The sequence below is a fragment of the Rhinatrema bivittatum genome, chromosome 5 (assembly GCF_901001135.1).
Source record: "Rhinatrema bivittatum chromosome 5, aRhiBiv1.1, whole genome shotgun sequence".
Classification (NCBI taxonomy): Eukaryota; Metazoa; Chordata; class Amphibia; order Gymnophiona; family Rhinatrematidae; genus Rhinatrema; species Rhinatrema bivittatum.
In genome coordinates this window covers 348,235,942-348,254,690 of record NC_042619.1, presented here as the reverse complement: position 1 = coordinate 348,254,690, position 18,749 = coordinate 348,235,942, and the positions used below count along the sequence as shown (strand labels likewise).

The 18,749-nt window shown below is 41.5% G+C and overlaps 1 protein-coding gene across 5 annotated transcripts in view; it reads right to left on the bottom strand.

Moving 5' to 3' along the window:
- The window catches only part of TPP2 (tripeptidyl peptidase 2), a 315,654-nt gene that overhangs the window by 256,028 nt on the left and 40,877 nt on the right, over nt 1-18,749 (bottom strand). For all 5 annotated transcript variants that reach the window (XR_003857142.1, XR_003857143.1, XM_029604520.1 and 2 more), the window contains exons 5-6: nt 17,386-17,510; nt 9,321-9,484 (exon numbers count right to left, since the gene is read on the bottom strand). Coding sequence is in view for 3 of the 5 variants with exons in the window: in XM_029604520.1 (XP_029460380.1) it covers nt 9,321-9,484; nt 17,386-17,510 (289 nt within the window). In the remaining 2 variants the exon portion in view is untranslated. The remainder of the gene's footprint in view (nt 1-9,320; nt 9,485-17,385; nt 17,511-18,749) is intronic.

Sequence of the window (18,749 nt, the reverse complement as noted above, 5' to 3'; positions counted from 1 at the left end):
AAAAGAATGAGAACTGAAGTGGAGGAACAGAGTGTAAACTCCCTCCCCCGTGAGAGCACAAAGAGAAAGAGTGCAAGAAGGGGAAAAATTCCCTATTGCATAGCATTTGATGAAGGATATCAGTCATCAGGCAACTTTAAACAGACAGCATCATTGGGAACATTATCTTCTGCCTTATGCAACTCCTGCAAGAAGGTCTGCACCGCTTGCACAGACTTGCAGATAACTGGTTTACCACCATGTATCACCCTCAGCCACACCGGATAGAGCATGGCGTATTTCAGGCCCTGGTTTTTCAGCTCACGCTTAACCTCCATAGAAAAACCTTGAACAGGAATATTCACGCACCCTGGTAGTGCAATTCTTTCTGTTGCTACCCTGCCTCCATGAGCTGGCATTTATCCGTGAAGCTGTACACTTGGACTATAAATGCCCTAGGCCTTTCATTTGCCTTAGGCATCGGTGCCAAAGCAAGAAGAGCACGGTCTAATTTTACTCTGCTCCCTTTAAAAATCAGCCTTGACAGAGGCCAGCAGTCAGGTTTGAAAAAAAGCTTACCACATCAGCCCCTTCCATTTTCTCACTTGCTTGAGACGCTGAGTAGAAAACAGAGCTGGCAGTGGTCTAGTCCTTCACCAGTAGGGAAGGACTGGGGGATTTGCTAGGAGGAAAAGGTGCTCTGTACTGTATACGGCAATTATACAATTATACAAATTATACAAATCTATTTGACTCATACCCCCATTCTGAAGTTTGAGCAGAGGATCTGGGGGCTCCAGCTCGAATATAAGACATGGAGGCTTATTTGGCATAAAGCACATAAGCTGTCATTATGTGCCAAAAGGGCTGACTTGTTGATTAGAATAATAATGAGAAGTTGTAGATACCTATTGCTCTTCTGTAAGTTTGCTGCCACAGCCTTACCTTTGTGTTGGCGTGATTGCGGGCAAAATGGTTCATATATGCATGTTTGGTGGAGATGCCCTAATATATCTTCTGCCTTTTGGCAGAGAGTGGGAAGTATAACTGAACAAATAGTGGGATGTTCGGTGGTTTTGTCTCCTGGATTGTGTCTTTTGGGGCTATCGGGTGGCCAACAACTTGGCAAGTTTCAGAAATTGTTGATACAACCGCTGTGGTATACGGTTCGTTTATCTACTGCTCTGAAATGGAAATCGGTGCCAACTTTGGAACCCAGGTCCATTCAGTTGCCTTAATTGAAAAGTTAACGTTTATGTTATACAACAAGATTTGGGATCCTTACTGGAAATTCTGTCATTCAATGTAATAAAAGGGGGGGGGGCAATATTTCAGTTTTGTATTTTGTTTACAATTGCTGGAGTCTTGTGTATGATAACGAAACTTTGCTTGTAATCAGACTTTTGTTTAAATAAAAAGTTAACAAAAAAAAAAACAAACGAAGTATTGCATGGGTTGCTGTCTGGCAGCTTAGGCAAATCTCCTGCCTCGGGCAGGCACGAGGGACGTGTTGTATATAGGACTGAGGAAGCAAAGGACATCACTTTCTCGGCTGGAAAAAGCGTCCCCCTCTGCCCTGTGCTCGGATATCTCCTGGAGGCAGCAGCTGGGTCTTGAGTGTCAGCAGAAGCAGCTGGAGTGTTGCAGAGTGATCTCTGAACTGCGTGACCGCAACGTTCACTCAGTCTCTAAAGAGATTCCAGTCTTTCATGCACTTCTGGGCAGAGATGCGAGGCACACAGTCAAATGATTCTGCGGGCTTCAATTGCTACAGCACAGATCCTCAATGCCATCTCAAAAACATCAAAAGTAGAATAGACCATGTATTTTCTACACTCTAACCCTTTTCACTAATTACTGGAGGGTATCTTTCTGCTTTTGAGGAAGCTACTTGGCCATCCTTCCATTTACTTCAGCAAGTCTCGCATATACTGCAAATGAAGAGCTAGTAGGAAGCTATGTGGGTATTGAGTAGAGCCCCATGAAAATCTCTCCCACAAACGTATCAATGGTTCTCAAGTCCTTCCCCGAAGGGCACCAAGGAATGAGTTCAGCATCTCTTACACTTCTTGACAGCAGATTCAACTACCACAGATTGGTCTGGCAACTGCCCTTTTTCGAATCTGGAAGCCTGTTTGATGAAATAGATCATGTCTCCCTTCTTATTTATGGGGTTCTCCCACATCCGCATCTCCTGAAAAACTTCATAGGGCTCCACAAACTGAAAGATGTCTAGCATTTTACTTCAGGTTTTATCCTCCATCTGTAAATTACATGAAACGGCCTCAATCATTTTCCTGGAAAAGCCTGTGAAGGAGAGGACCTTAAGAGGAATTCTCTCTCTGGTGGAGGAAGAGTCAGAGGGGATCCCCATCACCATTTCCTCTTCAGAGGCATTTATGGAGTTCATTGCCACACCCCCGAGTATTCAAAGTCTGACTCACCCTAGTCTACCGGTGGTGAGGACTCCACCGGTGTTCAACCCCCCCAGCCAAGATCTCCAGGACCGGTACTCTTGGGTGTTTTGATATGGATCCAGAGGAGCTTTGATGGCCCAGGGAAGCTTTCTCCCCAAGAAGCCGAAGATCAACATTGAGGCAGAGGTCATTAGCATTGGTGCTGGTGCCTTGCCACCAAGTACCCATAAGGAATCAAGCAGAGGCTTGAGGACTATCTGGGCCTGCCTCAGTGCCCTCAATGCCATGGTAGCAAGGCCCTGCAGCACCTTCTCCAAATTCTAAAAATATGAGAACATGTCATACTGGGTCAGACCAAGGGTCCATCAAGCCCAGCATCCTGTTTCCAACAGTGGCCAATCCAGGCCATAAGAACCTGGCAAGTACCAAAAAACTAGGTCTATTCCATGTTACCAATTCCTAGTATCATTGCTAGTCCTAACAGGAACAAAAAGAAATGAACCCAAACGCCCATATTGACATCACTTCTTTGGTTCCCAATTAAAGCACGTATTGCATACAAATCAATGACAATCATTCACAAAATTCTAAACAATGATCATCAAGGTCTAAATATCAAACATAATCCTCCAAGAAACCTACGCTCTAACAACTCAGGATACTTAAACATCTCTTCATCAGAGATGCACATCTGGCAACAAGAGAGAGAGCCTTTTCCGTTGCCTCCCTTAAACTTTTGAACTCCCTACCTAAAGATCTGAGAACCCAGCACAACCTAAAAACATTCAAAAGAGACCTAAAAATATTAATGTTTCGCAAATGCTACACTGACCTTCTTACGTCTGATCATCCCAACTCACAACTGAACTTTCATCCAAAATCCTCTGAATTATTTCTCTCCAACCAGAACCTACATACCCTCCTCGTCCCACTTACTAATACTTTCTGGACTTGAAATGTTTAACTTCTGTTTAATATCCACCTTGTTATACTTTTTGCACAACTGTTAAGAAAATGTATATTTTGTAAACCATTATGATGGCTCTACCGAACGACGGTATATAAAACTCAACAAATAAATAAATAAATAATAGCAGTGGCTATTTTCTAAGTCAACTTAATTAATAGCAGGTAATGGACTTCTCCTCCAAGAACGTATCTAATCCTTTTTTAAACACAGCTATACTAACTGCACTAACCACATCCTCTGGCAACAAATTCGAGTTTAATTGTGCGTTAAGTAAAAAAGAACTTTCTCTGATTAGTTTTAAATGTGCCACATGCTAACTTCATGGAGTGCCCCCTAGTCTTTCTACTATTCGAAAGAGTAAAAACCGATTCACATCTACCTGTTCTAGACCTCTCATGATTTTAAACACCTCTATCATATCCCCCCTCAGCCGTCTCTTCTCCAAGCTGAAAAGTCCTAACCTCTTTAGTCTTTCCTCATAGGGGAGCTGTTCCATTCCCCTTATCATTTTGGTAGCCCTTCTCTGTACCTTCTCCATCGCAATTATATCTTTATATCCAGTTCCTCCTCAATGACAGCCAATGCCAACACTGACTGAGAGGCAAGGGGGGTGACCATGTTCTTCTCAGGACAGGTGGATCGATGGTAGACACTTCAACTAGTGAAGCTACCACAAGTCTTTGGCCTCTTTGCCATGGGACAATTTAGGGGGCTTCTTGGCACGCGCCAGATCTTCCTCACTCCCAGAATCAAGCACTAATAGAAATCAATGCCAATGTTTCTTCAGCTTCCCTCAATCTTTGGCACAAGATTTTCTCGATGCTGTGTCAGACAGAATCTGATATCTTCTTCATTCAGGAACAGTCAGATGAAGGCCAGTCTCTGGGTTATCTATCGGCCTGTGGCACTGAGGGAACCAATGATCCTCTGGATGCAGATGCTGATCCTTCCTCCAATGCAGCTCCACGGTTCTTCAACCTCAATGGATAGATCTTCTGGTACCTGAAATGCTTTTCTATGAGTGTGTCCCCTTTTAGGGTCATGGTCACACATTTGCAATACCCCTGGATAAAATGCGATGCCCTCAGGCACAGGATACATCTATCATGGGGTTCTGCAATAAGAGATAGTCGTTGGAAATTATTAGAAAGGTAATGGTGAATAAAACGGAAAATATCATAATGTCTCTGTATCGCTCCGTGGTGAGACCGCACCTTGAATACTGGGTACAATTCTGGTCGCCGCATCTCAAAAAAGATATAATTGCGATGGAGAAGGTACAGAGAAGGGCTACCAAAATGATAAGGGGAATGGAACAGCTCCCCTATGAGGAAAGACTAAAGAGGTTAGGACTTTTCAGCTTGGAGAAGAGACGGCTAAGGGGGGGGGGGATATGATAGAGATGTTTAAAATCAAGAGAGGTCTAGAACGGGTAGATGTGAATCGGTTATTTACTCTTTCGGATAATAGAAAGACTAGGGGGCAATCCATGAAGTTAGCATGGGGCACATTTAAAACTAATTGGAGAAAGTTCTTTTTTACTCAACGCACAATAAAGCTCTGGAATTTGTTGCCAGAGGATGTGGTTAATGCAGTTAGTATAGCTGTGTTTAAAAAAGGATTGGATAAGTTCTTGAAGGAGAAGTCCATTACCTGCTATTAAGTTCACTTGGAGAATAGCCACTGCCATTACCAATGGTAACATCGAATAGACTTAGTTTTTGGGTACTTGCCAGGTTCTTATGGCCTGGATTGGCCACTGTTGGAAACAGGATGCTGGGCTTGATAGACCCTTGGTCTGAGTATGGCATTTTATGTTGTGCACTGAGGGCATCACTGGAATCTGCTAGACATGATGACCAAAATAAAAAGGAAGCAAAAGTCAAACTGAATGGTAGTAGTGACTCAAAGGCTCACCACTGCCAAACAAGTAAAGAAACAACAAAAACTTGGAAAAAGTGACTGAAAAACCTTACCAAAAAAAACTGTGGGGCTCCAGGACGAATAATCCTATGAATCTGATAAAACCAAAAAGGTCCAGAAAACCAGAGCAAGGCACCCAAACTGACTCAAGGGCCCCATGGAAAAAGAAAGAGTGAAGGGACCCCAAGTGGACACTTAGCCGAAGAGCATGTTAGATGATCGAGGGGTTAAAGGGGCACTTAGAGAAGATAAGGCCATCGCGGAAAGATTAAATGATTTCTTTGCTTCGGTGTTTACTGAAGAGGATGTTGGGGAGGTACCCGTAATGGAGAAGGTTTTCATGGGTAATGATTCAGATGGACTGAATCAAATCACGGTGAACCTAGAAGATGTGGTAGGCCTGATTGACAAACTGAAGAGTAGTAAATCACCTGGACCGGATGGTATACACCCCAGAGTTCTGAAGGAACTAAAAAATGAAATTTCAGACCTATTAGTAAAAATTTGTAACTTATCATTAAAATCATCCATTGTACCTGAAGACTGGAGGATAGCAAATGTAACCCCAATATTTAAAAAGGGCTCCAGGGGCGATCCGGGAAACTACAGACCGGTTAGCCTGACTTCAGTGCCAGGAAAAATAGTGGAAAGTGTTCTAAACATCAAAATCACAGAACATATAGAAAGACATGGTTTAATGGAACAAAGTCAGCATGGCTTTACCCAGGGCAAGTCTTGCCTCACAAATCTGCTTCACTTTTTTGAAGGAGTTAATAAACATGTGGATAAAGGTGAACCGGTAGATATAGTATACTTGGATTTTCAGAAGGCGTTTGACAAATTTCCTCATGAGAGGCTTCTAGGAAAAGTAAAAAGTCATGGGATAGGTGGCGAGGTCCTTTCGTGGATTGCAAACTGGCTAAAAGACAGGAAACAGAGAGTAGGATTAAATGGGCAATTTTCTCAGTGGAAGGGAGTGGACAGTGGAGTGCCTCAGGGATCTGTATTGGGACCCTTACTGTTCAATATATTTATAAATGATCTGGAAAGAAATACGACGAGTGAGATAATCAAATTTGCAGATGACACAAAATTGTTCAGAGTAGTTAAATCACAAGCAGATTGTGATAAATTCCAGGAAGAGCTTGTGAGTCTGGAAAATTGGGCATCCAAATGGCAGATGAAATTTAATGTGGATAAGTGCAAGATGATGCATATAGGGAAAAATAACCCATGCTATAATTACACGATGTTGGGTTCCATATTAGGTGCTACAACCCAAGAAAGAGATCTAGGTGTCATAGTGGATAACACATTGAAATCGTCGGTTCAGTGTGCTGCGGCAGTCAAAAAAGCAAACAGAATGTTGGGAATTATTAGAAAAGGAATGATGAATAAAACGGAAAATGTCATAATGCCTCTGTATCGCTCCATGGTGAGACCGCACCTTGAATACTGTGTACAATTCTGGTCGCCGCATCTCAAAAAAGATATAATTGCGATGGAGAAGGTACAGAGAAGGGCTACCAAAATGATAAGGGGAATGGAACAACTCCCCTATGAGGAAAGACTAAAGAGGTTAGGACTTTTCAGCTTGGAGAAGAGACGACTGAGGGGGGATATGATAGAGGTGTTTAAAATCATGAGAGGTCTAGAACGGGTAGATGTGAATCGGTTATTTACTCTTTCGGATAGTAGAAAGACTAGGGGACACTCCATGAAGTTAGCATGGGGCACATTTAAAACTAATCGGAGAAAGTTCTTTTTTACTCAACGCACAATTAAACTCTGGAATTTGTTGCCAGAGAATGTGGTTCATGCAGTTAGTATAGCTGTGTTTAAAAAAGGATTGGATAAGTTCTTGGAGGAGAAGTCCATTACCTGCTATTAAGTTCACTTAGAGAATAGCCACTGCCATTAGCAGTGGTTACATGGAATAGACTTAGTTTTTGGGTACTTGCCAGGTTCTTATGGCCTGGATTGGCCACTGTTGGAAACAGGATGCTGGGCTTGATGGATCCTTGGTCTGACCCAGTATGGCATTTTCTTATGTTCTTATGTGTGGGCATGTTCAGTGAGGCACAGTCAAAGTTCTACAAACCTTGACAATTTTTCCATGTTGGGCTCCCTCAGATGATGTCAACCCATGTAACTGCCAACCTGCTTGTCCTTGTGAAAAAAACAACATGGTGGGCGAAGAAGTCTTACCACAGAAACAGCAATACTGCAGTTGTAAAGAATAAACAAAACTTAGGATATGCAGTAAAATCCTGCCTCTGGAATTAATTACTGGGGCATCCAAGGAAGCCTAAAGCACATATGAAAAGAATAATCTTCAGAAAACTGAAATCTTAAAAACTTTTAAAGAGAGCAGCATATGCCTAGATAGAGCCTTCTAGGCATTTCTAAGATGACCGAGCCTACTTGTCGATGAAGAAATGCTTTAATACATATTAATCGTAACGCGCTAACAAACATTTTAATGAGCTGTGTAGCATGCCAATGCAGGTTATTAATATGAAAATACCTTACTGCAATCATACTGATTCACGCGATTTGCAGTAATTGAAAAGATCAGGTGTAGTTAACTTTTGTCGAAAGCATTGGCAGGTCCTGATCTAAGCCCCAGCCCCTTTCTCATTCATTCACAAGCTGGTGTGCACAAAGGGCCTTCTGTGTTGCAAAAAAGAGCAACAGGTTAGATAGTTCCATCTGAATCTTCAGAGTTATAATAGCAGGAAATCTTGACTGTCCCCAATGCCTTTCTTCATCATCGGATGAGGTAGGCAGCTGTGTGGAGAGGAAGAGTTAGACATCAAGGCTGCAGATCTTTGGAGTGGGTAAGCACTGGAGGACCGCAAGTCTTATTCCTCACACATAGGTTAATCTTGATAAAGATAATTCCACTGTTTTCATGTATGATACTCTCAATTAAGTATTATTTATAGCAACAATACTCAATTTTATTAGCTCAGCTGGGCATGGGCTGAGTCTCAGGAGCAAACTGCATGGTTATTCTCTGCTTAACATTAATTAAAACTGAAAATGAAAAGTCTCAGTCAATCAGATTTGATCTCTAGTGTACCATGATAACAGAGGTTAAATCTAAACTGGCAACTAACTGATGGAATGGAATGCAGTAAGTATGAACCAAAAGGCACATGGATATGGTGGGCAGAGGTCTTGCAATCAAGGAGAAAAGGTACTGTATGTTAACTGCTAGAAAAGAAAAGGAAAATAGATACAGTGGGAGTCATCAAGCAAAAATAACAGAATGAGGAATCTTTGGGTCTCTATTTTATTAATAGTGATAAAGCCATTGAAAGTGGTGCACAATCATGAGATAATTACCCCACAATTTTTTTTTTAACTTTCTTTTATTAAATCTCCAAATTAACATCCAAGAAACCTTTTTATTTCTGGAACAAAGTTATCAGAACAAATACATACCAAGAAATATAGAGAAGCAAATTATCCTCACAAAGTACAGAAGAAAATATGGGAGAGGAGATGGGAACTGAAATAATGGGGAGAAAATAAGGAAATAAAAATCGAAGAAACTGGAACTAATCGTGGTCTAATGCATTCTATTGTAGATGTCTCTGGTGTGGAAGCAGTAATTTTTTTTTTCACTAAGAAATATCCTTAACTGCTCAGGACGAAGGAAAACATAATAAGCAGAATTAAAGGTAACCAAACATTTACATGAATAGCGAAGTAAAAAGTAAGCACCAAAAGATCTAATCTCTTGGCGCATTACCCTCATTTTTAGCTATAAAACCATTATAATACTTTTTGCCACATGCACTGTTTTAATGTAAATTCTAATTTATTTTACATTTTATAAAATATTTAAAGTCACAAATTATCACAGGTCTACAGCAAACAAAGTTCATTTTAATTTGGGTCTGGACTAAAGAAAAAAATTGGCCCATCACTGGTGCATACTAGCAAAATGTTTGTGAAACCATTTAATTTTTGTCCTATTATTACGCACTATATATTTATCTTTAAGATGATTCTAATCTTACCTCCGCTCGTCACAAGAGAAAGCAGATTTCCTTCATTGTAAATGTTAACAGAATAATTCAACATCTCAGTCGTGCCAAGAGATCCATACTCCTGCATCTCTTTATAGCTCCTTAGCACAGTACAACAGTCAAGATTTCCAGATTCGCTTGTATCCAGGCAGGCTCTAATGATGAACAAAAATGATTCAGGTGAACACTTATTCACTTACATCAACCGTTTAATACATATGTACAGTTCAATGTCAGAGTAAATACAAAATGCTGCATGTGTCACAGTTCATTCCCCAGCGAGCTTCTGTTCCAAGTTATTATTTATACATGCTAATTAAAAATGGATATACTAAGGTATAGGGATATGTTCAACGTTATACTGCATCACTGCACACAGGACCAGAAAACTCATTTTATGTATGTTATGTTGTAACCCACTGAGTTTTGTAGATCAGCAGGAAATAAATGCTTTTAAATAAAATAGACAGACCACACAAGCGGGTGATGTCATCAAACGATGCCAAGATAGAATGTGCTCGCTCAGAGCTCAGAAAGACCTAGAAATCTGAGCATGCACAAGTGTCCCCAACACAGCCACCACCGCACAAGTCTCCTTAGCATTTTCATAAGTTAAGCTTCAACTCTATAGCTGATTTGCTCTACGGAGAACACCTGTTACAAGTAAGCAATTCTGCTTTCTCTGTAGACATGCAGGAACAAATTCAGCCACACAAGTGGGGTTTCTTAAGCTGAGGGTTGAATAAAAATATCTATCTTTTGCTGCTAAGGAGTATTTGAAACCTGGTTGAAAAGAAAACAGAGGGACAGCTGAAGCTATTAATTAAAATATGCTTCTTAGAACTGCTTGGCCAAAGCTACAAACCCTGCAACAACATTCTTCAAGACAGTAATGCTTAGTAAAGGTATGCATAGAGGATCAAATGGCTGCTTTGCAGCTGTCTCAAACTGAAGTAGAGCTAAAGTGTGCTATTGAAGTTGCAGTTCCTCGCATCTGATGAGCTCTAATTTTATACTGGAGTTGATTGCGTGACTAAAGAATTGGATTGAGGATGAGTGCTCAATGGCATCTACTTGGATTTCAGCAAAGTTTTTGATACAGTCCCGCATAGGAGGTTTGTGAATAAAATGAGAAGCTTGGGAGTGAGCGCCAAGGTGGTGACGTGGACTACAAACTGGTTGATGTACAGAAGACAGCATGTGATGGTAAATGGAACCTTCTCTGAAGAGAGAACGGTGTTAAGCAGAGTACCACAAGGATCGGTGAGTGACACTGCAGAAGGGATAAAAGATGGTTTGTCTATTTATGAATGATACTAAGATCTGCAACAGAGTAGACACACCAGAAGGATTAGAGAGAATGAGACGTGATTTAAGAAAGCTTGAACAGTGGTCGACGATTTGGCAGCTGGGATTCAATGCCAAGAAGTGCAATCATGCATCTGGGGTTCAGTAATCCAAAAGAGCTTTGTGTGATGGGGAGGTGAGGGGCTGTTTTGCACGGAGAAAGAGAGGGACCTTGGGGTAATAGTGCCTAGCGATCTGAAGACAGCGAAGCAATATGACAAGGCGATAGCTAAAGCCAGAAGAATGTTGGGCTGCATAGAGAGAGGAATAACCAGTAAGAAAAAGGAGGTGATAATCCCCTTGTACAGGTCCTTGGTGAGGACTCAACCTGGAATACTGTGCTCAGTTCTGGAGACTGCATCTCAAAATGATCAGAGACAGGATGGAGGCGGCCCAGAGAAGGGCAACCAAAATGGTGGGGGGTCTCCATCAAATGACATGAGGAGAGGTTAAAAGACCTAAATATGTATACCCTGGAGGAGAGGAGGTGCAGGGGAGATTGATACAGACCTTCAGATACCTGAAAGGTTTTAATGATGCACAAACAACATCAAACCTTTTCCACTCGAAAGAAATCAGTAGAACTAGGGGTCACGAAATGAAACTCCAAGAAAGTCGACTCAGAACCAACATTAGAAAACATTTCTTCACTGAGAGGGTGGTGGATGCCTGGAATGCCCTTCCAGAAGAGGTGAAGCCAAAAACGGTGAAAGATTTCAAAGGGGCATGGATTATAGCGAAGTGCATTAGTTTTTCCTGAATTAGACAATTTCGGAAAAATTCGTAGTTCATGTTAGCACGAGAAAAAAAAACCGAAACCACAGGAAAAACGAAATTTCCCGCAGGGCTCGAAAACAAAACATGAACTGGAAAAAAAACAAAAACCCAATGCACATCTCTAATAGATTATGGATTCCTAAAGGCTAGAGGATGGAAAAGAAGCAAAGAGTGCATGGGGGTAACTTGTTGGTATGGCAGTTACTACCCTTAACCAATAAGCCTGAAACTTTTGATGCAACTCCACATTGCTCTCTGCTTCAATGGCAAGAGGTGATGGGAAACTGGACTCAAACAGCAACTAACAAGGGCCAAGACTTTGAAGATCTGGGAAACTAAATATGAGGGTGACTTGTATGGTGCGGCAGATACAACCATAAGCTTGCTGGGTAGACTGGATGGATTGTTTGGGCATGTCTGCCTCATTTCTATGCTTCTATGTATGTTTCTGGAAAACTTTTAAAATATGGATTCCAAATCTGACAAAAAACAATCTTTAGAAGATTTCAAAACTATTAAGCGATATTCTATATAGATTACATCTGTGATTCAAATTGTCTAGTCCAACACTACTCTATTTTTAAAAATCTGTGAAGGGAGCAAGGGCTACTAGAGCTTGCTCACTCTGGGGTAGATTTTCAAAAAACGCGAATAGGCGTACTTTTGCTGGCGCATCAGGCGCAAGCAAAAGCACGCTGGATTTTAGTAGATACGCGCGGAGCCGCGCGTATCCACTAAAATCCTGGATCGGCGCGCGCAAGGCTATGAATTCTGTATAGCCGGCGCGCGCCGAGCCGCGCTGCCTACCCCCGTTCCCTCCAAGGCCGCTCCGAAATCGGAGCGGCCTTGGAGGGAATCCTCTAACGCCCTCCCCTCATCTTCCCCTCCCTTCCTCTATCTAACCCACCCGCCCGGCCCTGTCTACACCCCCCCCTTACCTTTCTCCGGGGATTTACGCCTCCCGGAGGGAGAAGTAAATCCCCGCGCGCCAGCGGGCCTCCTGCGCTCCGGGCCGCGACCTGGGGGGCGGGTACGGAGGGCGCGGCCACGCCCCGGGCCGTAGCCACGCCCCCGTACCCGCCCCCAAAACGCTGCCGACACGACCCCGAAACGCCGCGACGACCGGGTCCGCCCCCCGACACGCCCCCCTCGGAGAACCCCGGGACTTACGCGAGTCCCGGGGCTCTGCGCGCGCCGGTAGGCCTATGTAAAATAGGCTCACCGGCGCGCAGGGCCCTGCTCGCCTAAATCTGCCCGGTTTTGGGCGGATTTAGGCAAGCAGGGCTCTGAAAATCCGCCCCTCTGTGTACAGAGGTTTCAGCTATGAGAAATAACACTTTCCAAGATAGAAAATTGAGATCAATTGCCGTTAAGGGCTCAAATGGTGATTTCATCAATTGAGAAAGTACTACATTGAGGTCCCATTATGGGGGAAGGACCTTTAAAGGCAATCAAAGATGGTAAAGACCTTTGACAAATTTAGCAACTAAGAGATTGCAAAGAGATTGGAAAACCTTCCAGTTGTTGATGATATGTTGCAATAAAACTTAGGTCTACAAGTCTGCCTCAGACAAGTCCCAATTGGTTTCTGAAAAGATTGTCTTGTCAAAACAGATTTTTCCATAGGAAACAATGTAATGCATGGGGATTAGTTTCATCACCAAAACCGTGAACCCGCTGACACCAAAAATGTATTACTGAACCTAAGTTAAATATCTGAGTTTCATAACGTAACTTGTCTGCTCCCAGACACAGGTGCTAGATTTTAACAGAGAAGCTTCCTTTCACAGAAGAATTTTACATTTTTGTTTGGCATTTTCTTTTCTCTCTGGGGTTTCCTACTCTCTTTACCAGTATTTTCTTGCATCCTTTTATCTTTCAACATCACACTGTCTTCCTTCTGCTGTTCTCACAATCCAGTGGGAGCACTGAGCGGAGAGGATCACCTTGCTGGTGGCTGAAAAGAATCAGTAAGTTTTGCTTGGGAATTTTTTTTAAGTATTGGGGTGAAGCAAAACATTGGGTATATTATTGTTTGTGCTTTTAATAGGCAGTAAGTCAACGAATAAACAGAAGTTAAAGTGTTTGTATCGCCTCTGGAGCCCTTTTTAAATATTGGGGTTACATTGGCCACCCTCCAGTTTTCAGGTACAATGGATGATTTTAATGATAGGTTACAAATTTTAAACTAATAGATCAGAAATTTCATTTTTTAGTTCCTTCAGTACCCTAGGATGCATACCATCCAGTCCAGGTGATTTGCTACTCTTTAGTTTGTCAATCTGACCTACTACATCTTCCCAGGTCACAGTGATTTGGTTCAGTTCGTCTGACTCATCACCCTTGAAAACCATCTCCCCAACACCCTCATTAGTAAACACGGAAGCAAAGAATTAATTTAGTCTTTCTGCAATGGCCTAAGATTCTAGGAGAGGCAGGATGCTGGATGGCGGCATCTCCCCGCAGCACACATGGGGAGACTCACCGGGAGCCAGGGAGGTCCGCAGAGGAGCCAGGAACAGCCGAGGAGGCAACAGGGGTGCGGGAGTGCACACGGCTGCCTACTGCCGCCAGTGAGGATGGGTCGGGTCAGGAGCCGGGCGCCAGAGGTAAGTGGGCCTGGGTGCAGGCCTGCCGCGGGCGGGACACGCAACACTTGATTTTTAAGAGCAAGAGCAAAAGAGAAAACTCCAGTGGAGAGAAAAACTAGGGAGACAGAGCAGGAGTCCGCTATCTTCTTTTTTTTGCAATTTTTTTTTTAGTTTTCAGCTAGATTTCAAGATGGATTGGGCTATAAAAATTTTGGCATTGGCAATACTGAAAGCTGTGAACAGATGAAATCTATTTCCAGTGGATTTAATCATAAAACACAGCATGGGAAGACAGCTACAGCATATCTCAATCTGTGTGTGTATTCAAACCTCAATCATTTTTTGCATGGTAAGTAGTAAGATGAAGCTCCTAATTCTGCTCTGTGGTTACACGTTATAACTGTGGATTTAAAAAATATATATTGTTAAGGAAAAAAATGACTGAAGCCCTACACTTGTTTTTCTTTGGCAGATCATATCTTAACTGACTTATTTACACTAAGATAAGCATTATATTCATTTCAGTCCCTGGCTGTAATTAATTGTGAGAGGCTGCAGGAATGATACATAAACAATGCAAAAGTCTCTCCTTAGAAGAATAAATTTAAACTATTTTGCCTCTGGTTGAAACAGTTATTTCGTTTAAAAGGACGTCATGTGTTACAGAGCTGGGGTGTGGTGTTGTATCACAGAGTGCTTGCAGTGGAAGGTGTTTGTGTCACTGCTGAGATGCCACCAAAATTTGAAATTTTTTTTTGTTTTGCATGGTGAGTAGTAAGGGGAAGCTCCTAATTCTGCTCTGCTGTGTTATTAACCAAACATGGCTACCCCCTTTTAGCTGTAATGTAATTTCCAGTGATGCCATCCAAGATGGCTGCCCCCTTTTAGCCATGTCGTCATCTATAATGGCTGCCCCTAGCTCACAGCCACAGCCAAAATAGTTGCCCCATGGGCAAAAAAGGAGCATGGCTTGGGCAGAGCTAGGCTGACTGTCAAAGGGGTGGGGATAGGGTGGGCAAAGAGATGGGGCTTAATCCAGAAGTGAACACTGATTGGCTGAGGGGAGGGAGTTAACCCAGAAGTGGGCATGGCCCCATGTCAAAACAAAGTATTGACATTTGTTGTACCACAGATGCTACTTTTGTTTATGGTTCTCAAAGACCCAAGTTGGCCACCCCTGCCCTAGGGGCACAGAATTCTTGCTCCTTGTTCCAGGATGACAAATAGTGGCCAGATTCAGGATCCTGGAATGATCCCTGTGTGTATGGCCTCCATCTGAAGGACTGTTACTAGAATGACCAAACTAGGTATGTTGCGCAAGGAATGGTTATAAAATAGTAGGGAAAACAACCTTCGATAGTTTCAAATAAAGGCTCATTGTGCCAAAATCCAGCCCTGATTCCAACTAACTATGAAATGTGAAAAGAGCAGGAGGAAGGTGCCAGAACAATCTTAACATGAAATAGTCAATCAGGAATTATGGGAAAGTAAACATAACTAGTGCATGAAAGACAACTAAGGTCTGTACAACAACAGTTCTCAAACCAAGGAGCAGGTGAAGGATCATGGTGAGACAAAATATTTTGTTTAAAATTATTTAAAAAAAAACCAAAAAAAAAACCCCCCACCTAAATTTAACTTTTTTTTCACAAAGGAAGGGACTAAAAGTATCAGAAGGAAAAGGGTGCATTAACTAAAAAGCCCAAGAAAAACTGCTATACAAAATAAATAATTTGATTTTGTGCGCGTAACATTGGCCATGAAATATTGCATGCTAACTGCTGGACATTATGGGATAAATTTTCAGTAGTGCCCTTAACTATGGAGTCGCACATAATTGTCAGTACACAAAAACAGCCTGATCTTCAAAACCCAAGATATGGCATAAACCAGGTTTGAATAGTGGGCTGCTATGCAGGTCGATTTATACACATAACTATCAGGCCGATACAGAAAAACGCGCGGGAGAACTGGCGAGCGCCCACTCTCCCGGAGCGCGCACAGGCCACTCTCCTGGGCACGCGATTCAGGAGGGTGGCCTATGCAAATTAGGGCCCGTGGTAAAAGGAGGTGGCTAGGGACGCGCTAGTGTCCCTAGCACCTCCTTTTTGACGGGAACGGCGGCTGTCAGCGGGTTTGACAGCCGATGCTCAATTTTGCTGGCGTCGGTTCTCAAACCCGCTGACAGCCACGGGTTCGGAAAACTGACACCGGCATAATTGAGCGTCCGTCTTCCGACACACGGGCCGATTTTTAATTTATTTTTTTTTTTTTACTTTTGGGGCCTCCGACGTAATATCACCATGATATTAAGTCGGAGGGTGCCCAGAAAAGCAGTTTTTACTGCTTTTCTGTGCACTTCCCTGGCGCCGGCAGAAATTAACGCCTATCTTTGGGTAGGCGCTAATTTCTGAAAGCAAAATGTGCGTCTTGGCTGCACATTTTACTTTCTGTATCGCATGGGAATAACTAATAATAATAATAACTTTGTGTTATTTGTTTAATATGCTCCTTGTTATACCTTTTGCTTAATTGTTAAGAACTTTGATTTTGATGATTTTATTTTTGTAATCTCTTAGCCTCAGGTACAAAAATTTTAGATTGTAAGCCCTTTTAGGGGATAGTGAATTACCTATTGTACCATATTGTAAACCGATGTGATATCTCTTTTTGAAATGAATATCGGTATATAAAAAATCGTAAATAAAATAAAACTAATAGGGCCATCAACATGCATTTGCATGTTGTGGGCGCTATTAGTTTCGGGGGGTTTGTACGCTAGCTTTACCCCTTATTCAGTAAGGGGTAAAGCTAGCGTCGAAAACACACGTCCAAATGCGGGTTAACAGTGCGCTCCACTGGAGCGCACTGTACTGTATCGGCCTGTATCTGTTGTAGAATTAGGCACAAAATCATGCTTGGTACTGAGATGCTGGATACACACATTTTTGAAAAATTTAATTTATATGCATAACTTCCTAACATCTCTGGAACACCTTTTTTAAGTAGCAAATTTAGCATGTTCTGCATTTGTGTATATATTTTTACTAGCTAAAATTTCACTAAAGTGTGTTGTAACAATTTATGCATGCAACTCGTTATATATGTAAGCTCTAAGCTTTTGAAAATTTACCCTTCATGGATTTAAGTAAAATAATAGCATCCAAAAAACGTGACTTAATTGTATAAACTAAAACCCTTTCAATATTAACTTTGTTTTTTCTGTTATTTTTTTTTTTTTTTTATAAAACTCTACATACATGCACTTCAGTTTCTATATGGACCACTATTCTATGCTTTTAACTAAAACTTTATAAATACACAACAGCAATTGAGATTACCTCCATGTTTCACCATCATGCCAAACCAAACAGTCATATACAGGACCAGGATCACTGTACTTTTTTTCAAATGAATTCAACAGTTCCACTTGACTCTGAAGCTCCTCCTTCATTAACTTATCTACCTTAAAGAGAACAAAAACTGGTTTAAACTGTGACTTGACGTTTAAAACAAAGATAAAATAGAATCAGAAGTCACCGCAAGTTAGATAAAATATCTGTGAATTCTTTTAAAAAGGCACCATTGGCAAAAGCATTTAGATTATTCCATTTGAATTTAACATGAAATGAAGTAGTAGATTTTTCATTCAGATTTACATTTCATTCCGGAGTTAAAAGCAAAAACTTTCCAGTTTTTGAAAGTTCCTCCTTTTAAAGAATTCCCAATACAAGAAACTAAAATAAATCAGGGTGATGCCAAGTACCCCAAGCATGACCACATTATTCCATGAAAAGCCTGATGTATGAGCATGCAAAGAGTGGATTCAAGAAAACATTTTAAGAATATAAGGCATTTTCATAAGTTAGCATATCAATCCAAAGTGAAATAAATATGAGAAATCAAATATAAAAGGCTAACAAGAATCCTCAATAGCTACATTTAGTTTTGATTTACTACCCACCTTTTTGAAAATAATCCACATGAAGAGGAATACAATGTATTAGAACAGCAGCATACAATCAAAGATCATTAAAAGCTTAATATAGAATAAGATGCATAATAAGGACTAGACTAATATACAAATTAAAGAGTAATGAGTAAACTTTATTTAAAGTAATACTCAAAAATCCCAGCAGTTACAATCTTAACAGCAGCAAGGCGCAAACAGTAAGGAACGGACTATAAATAATTCAAAAAAAGTGGCATAAAATCAACAAGTTATAAACAGCTCTACACAACAGGCTGTAGCAGCATGTTTAAGCAATTGGTGCCAGTTTATCTAGGATGGAAGAAGTTATGACTTTAGCATTAGAGGCCTGGCCAAAGAATCAGGCTTTTACTAGCTTCCTGTACCAGAAGTAGTCATGCGTGATCTTCTTAATTCCGAAATCACTACTCCCGAGATATTACACACTATAAAAAATCTCAAGGTGGGCAAGACTCCGGGACCCAATGGTCTTACAGCCAAAGTTTATAAGACATTCGGATCCTACCTAGTGACACACTTACAAGCCCACTTTAATTTTCTACGACAGGGGGGCAACCTTGCTACCTGACTCCAATATGGCTGGTGTCACCATTATAGCTAAACCAGCGCTCTGTGCCTCCTACACACCCATTTCTCTCATCAATCTTGATATTAAACTAATAGCTAAAATTTTAGAAGACCGATTAAACTGTTTCATAGCAAAGCTTATTCATT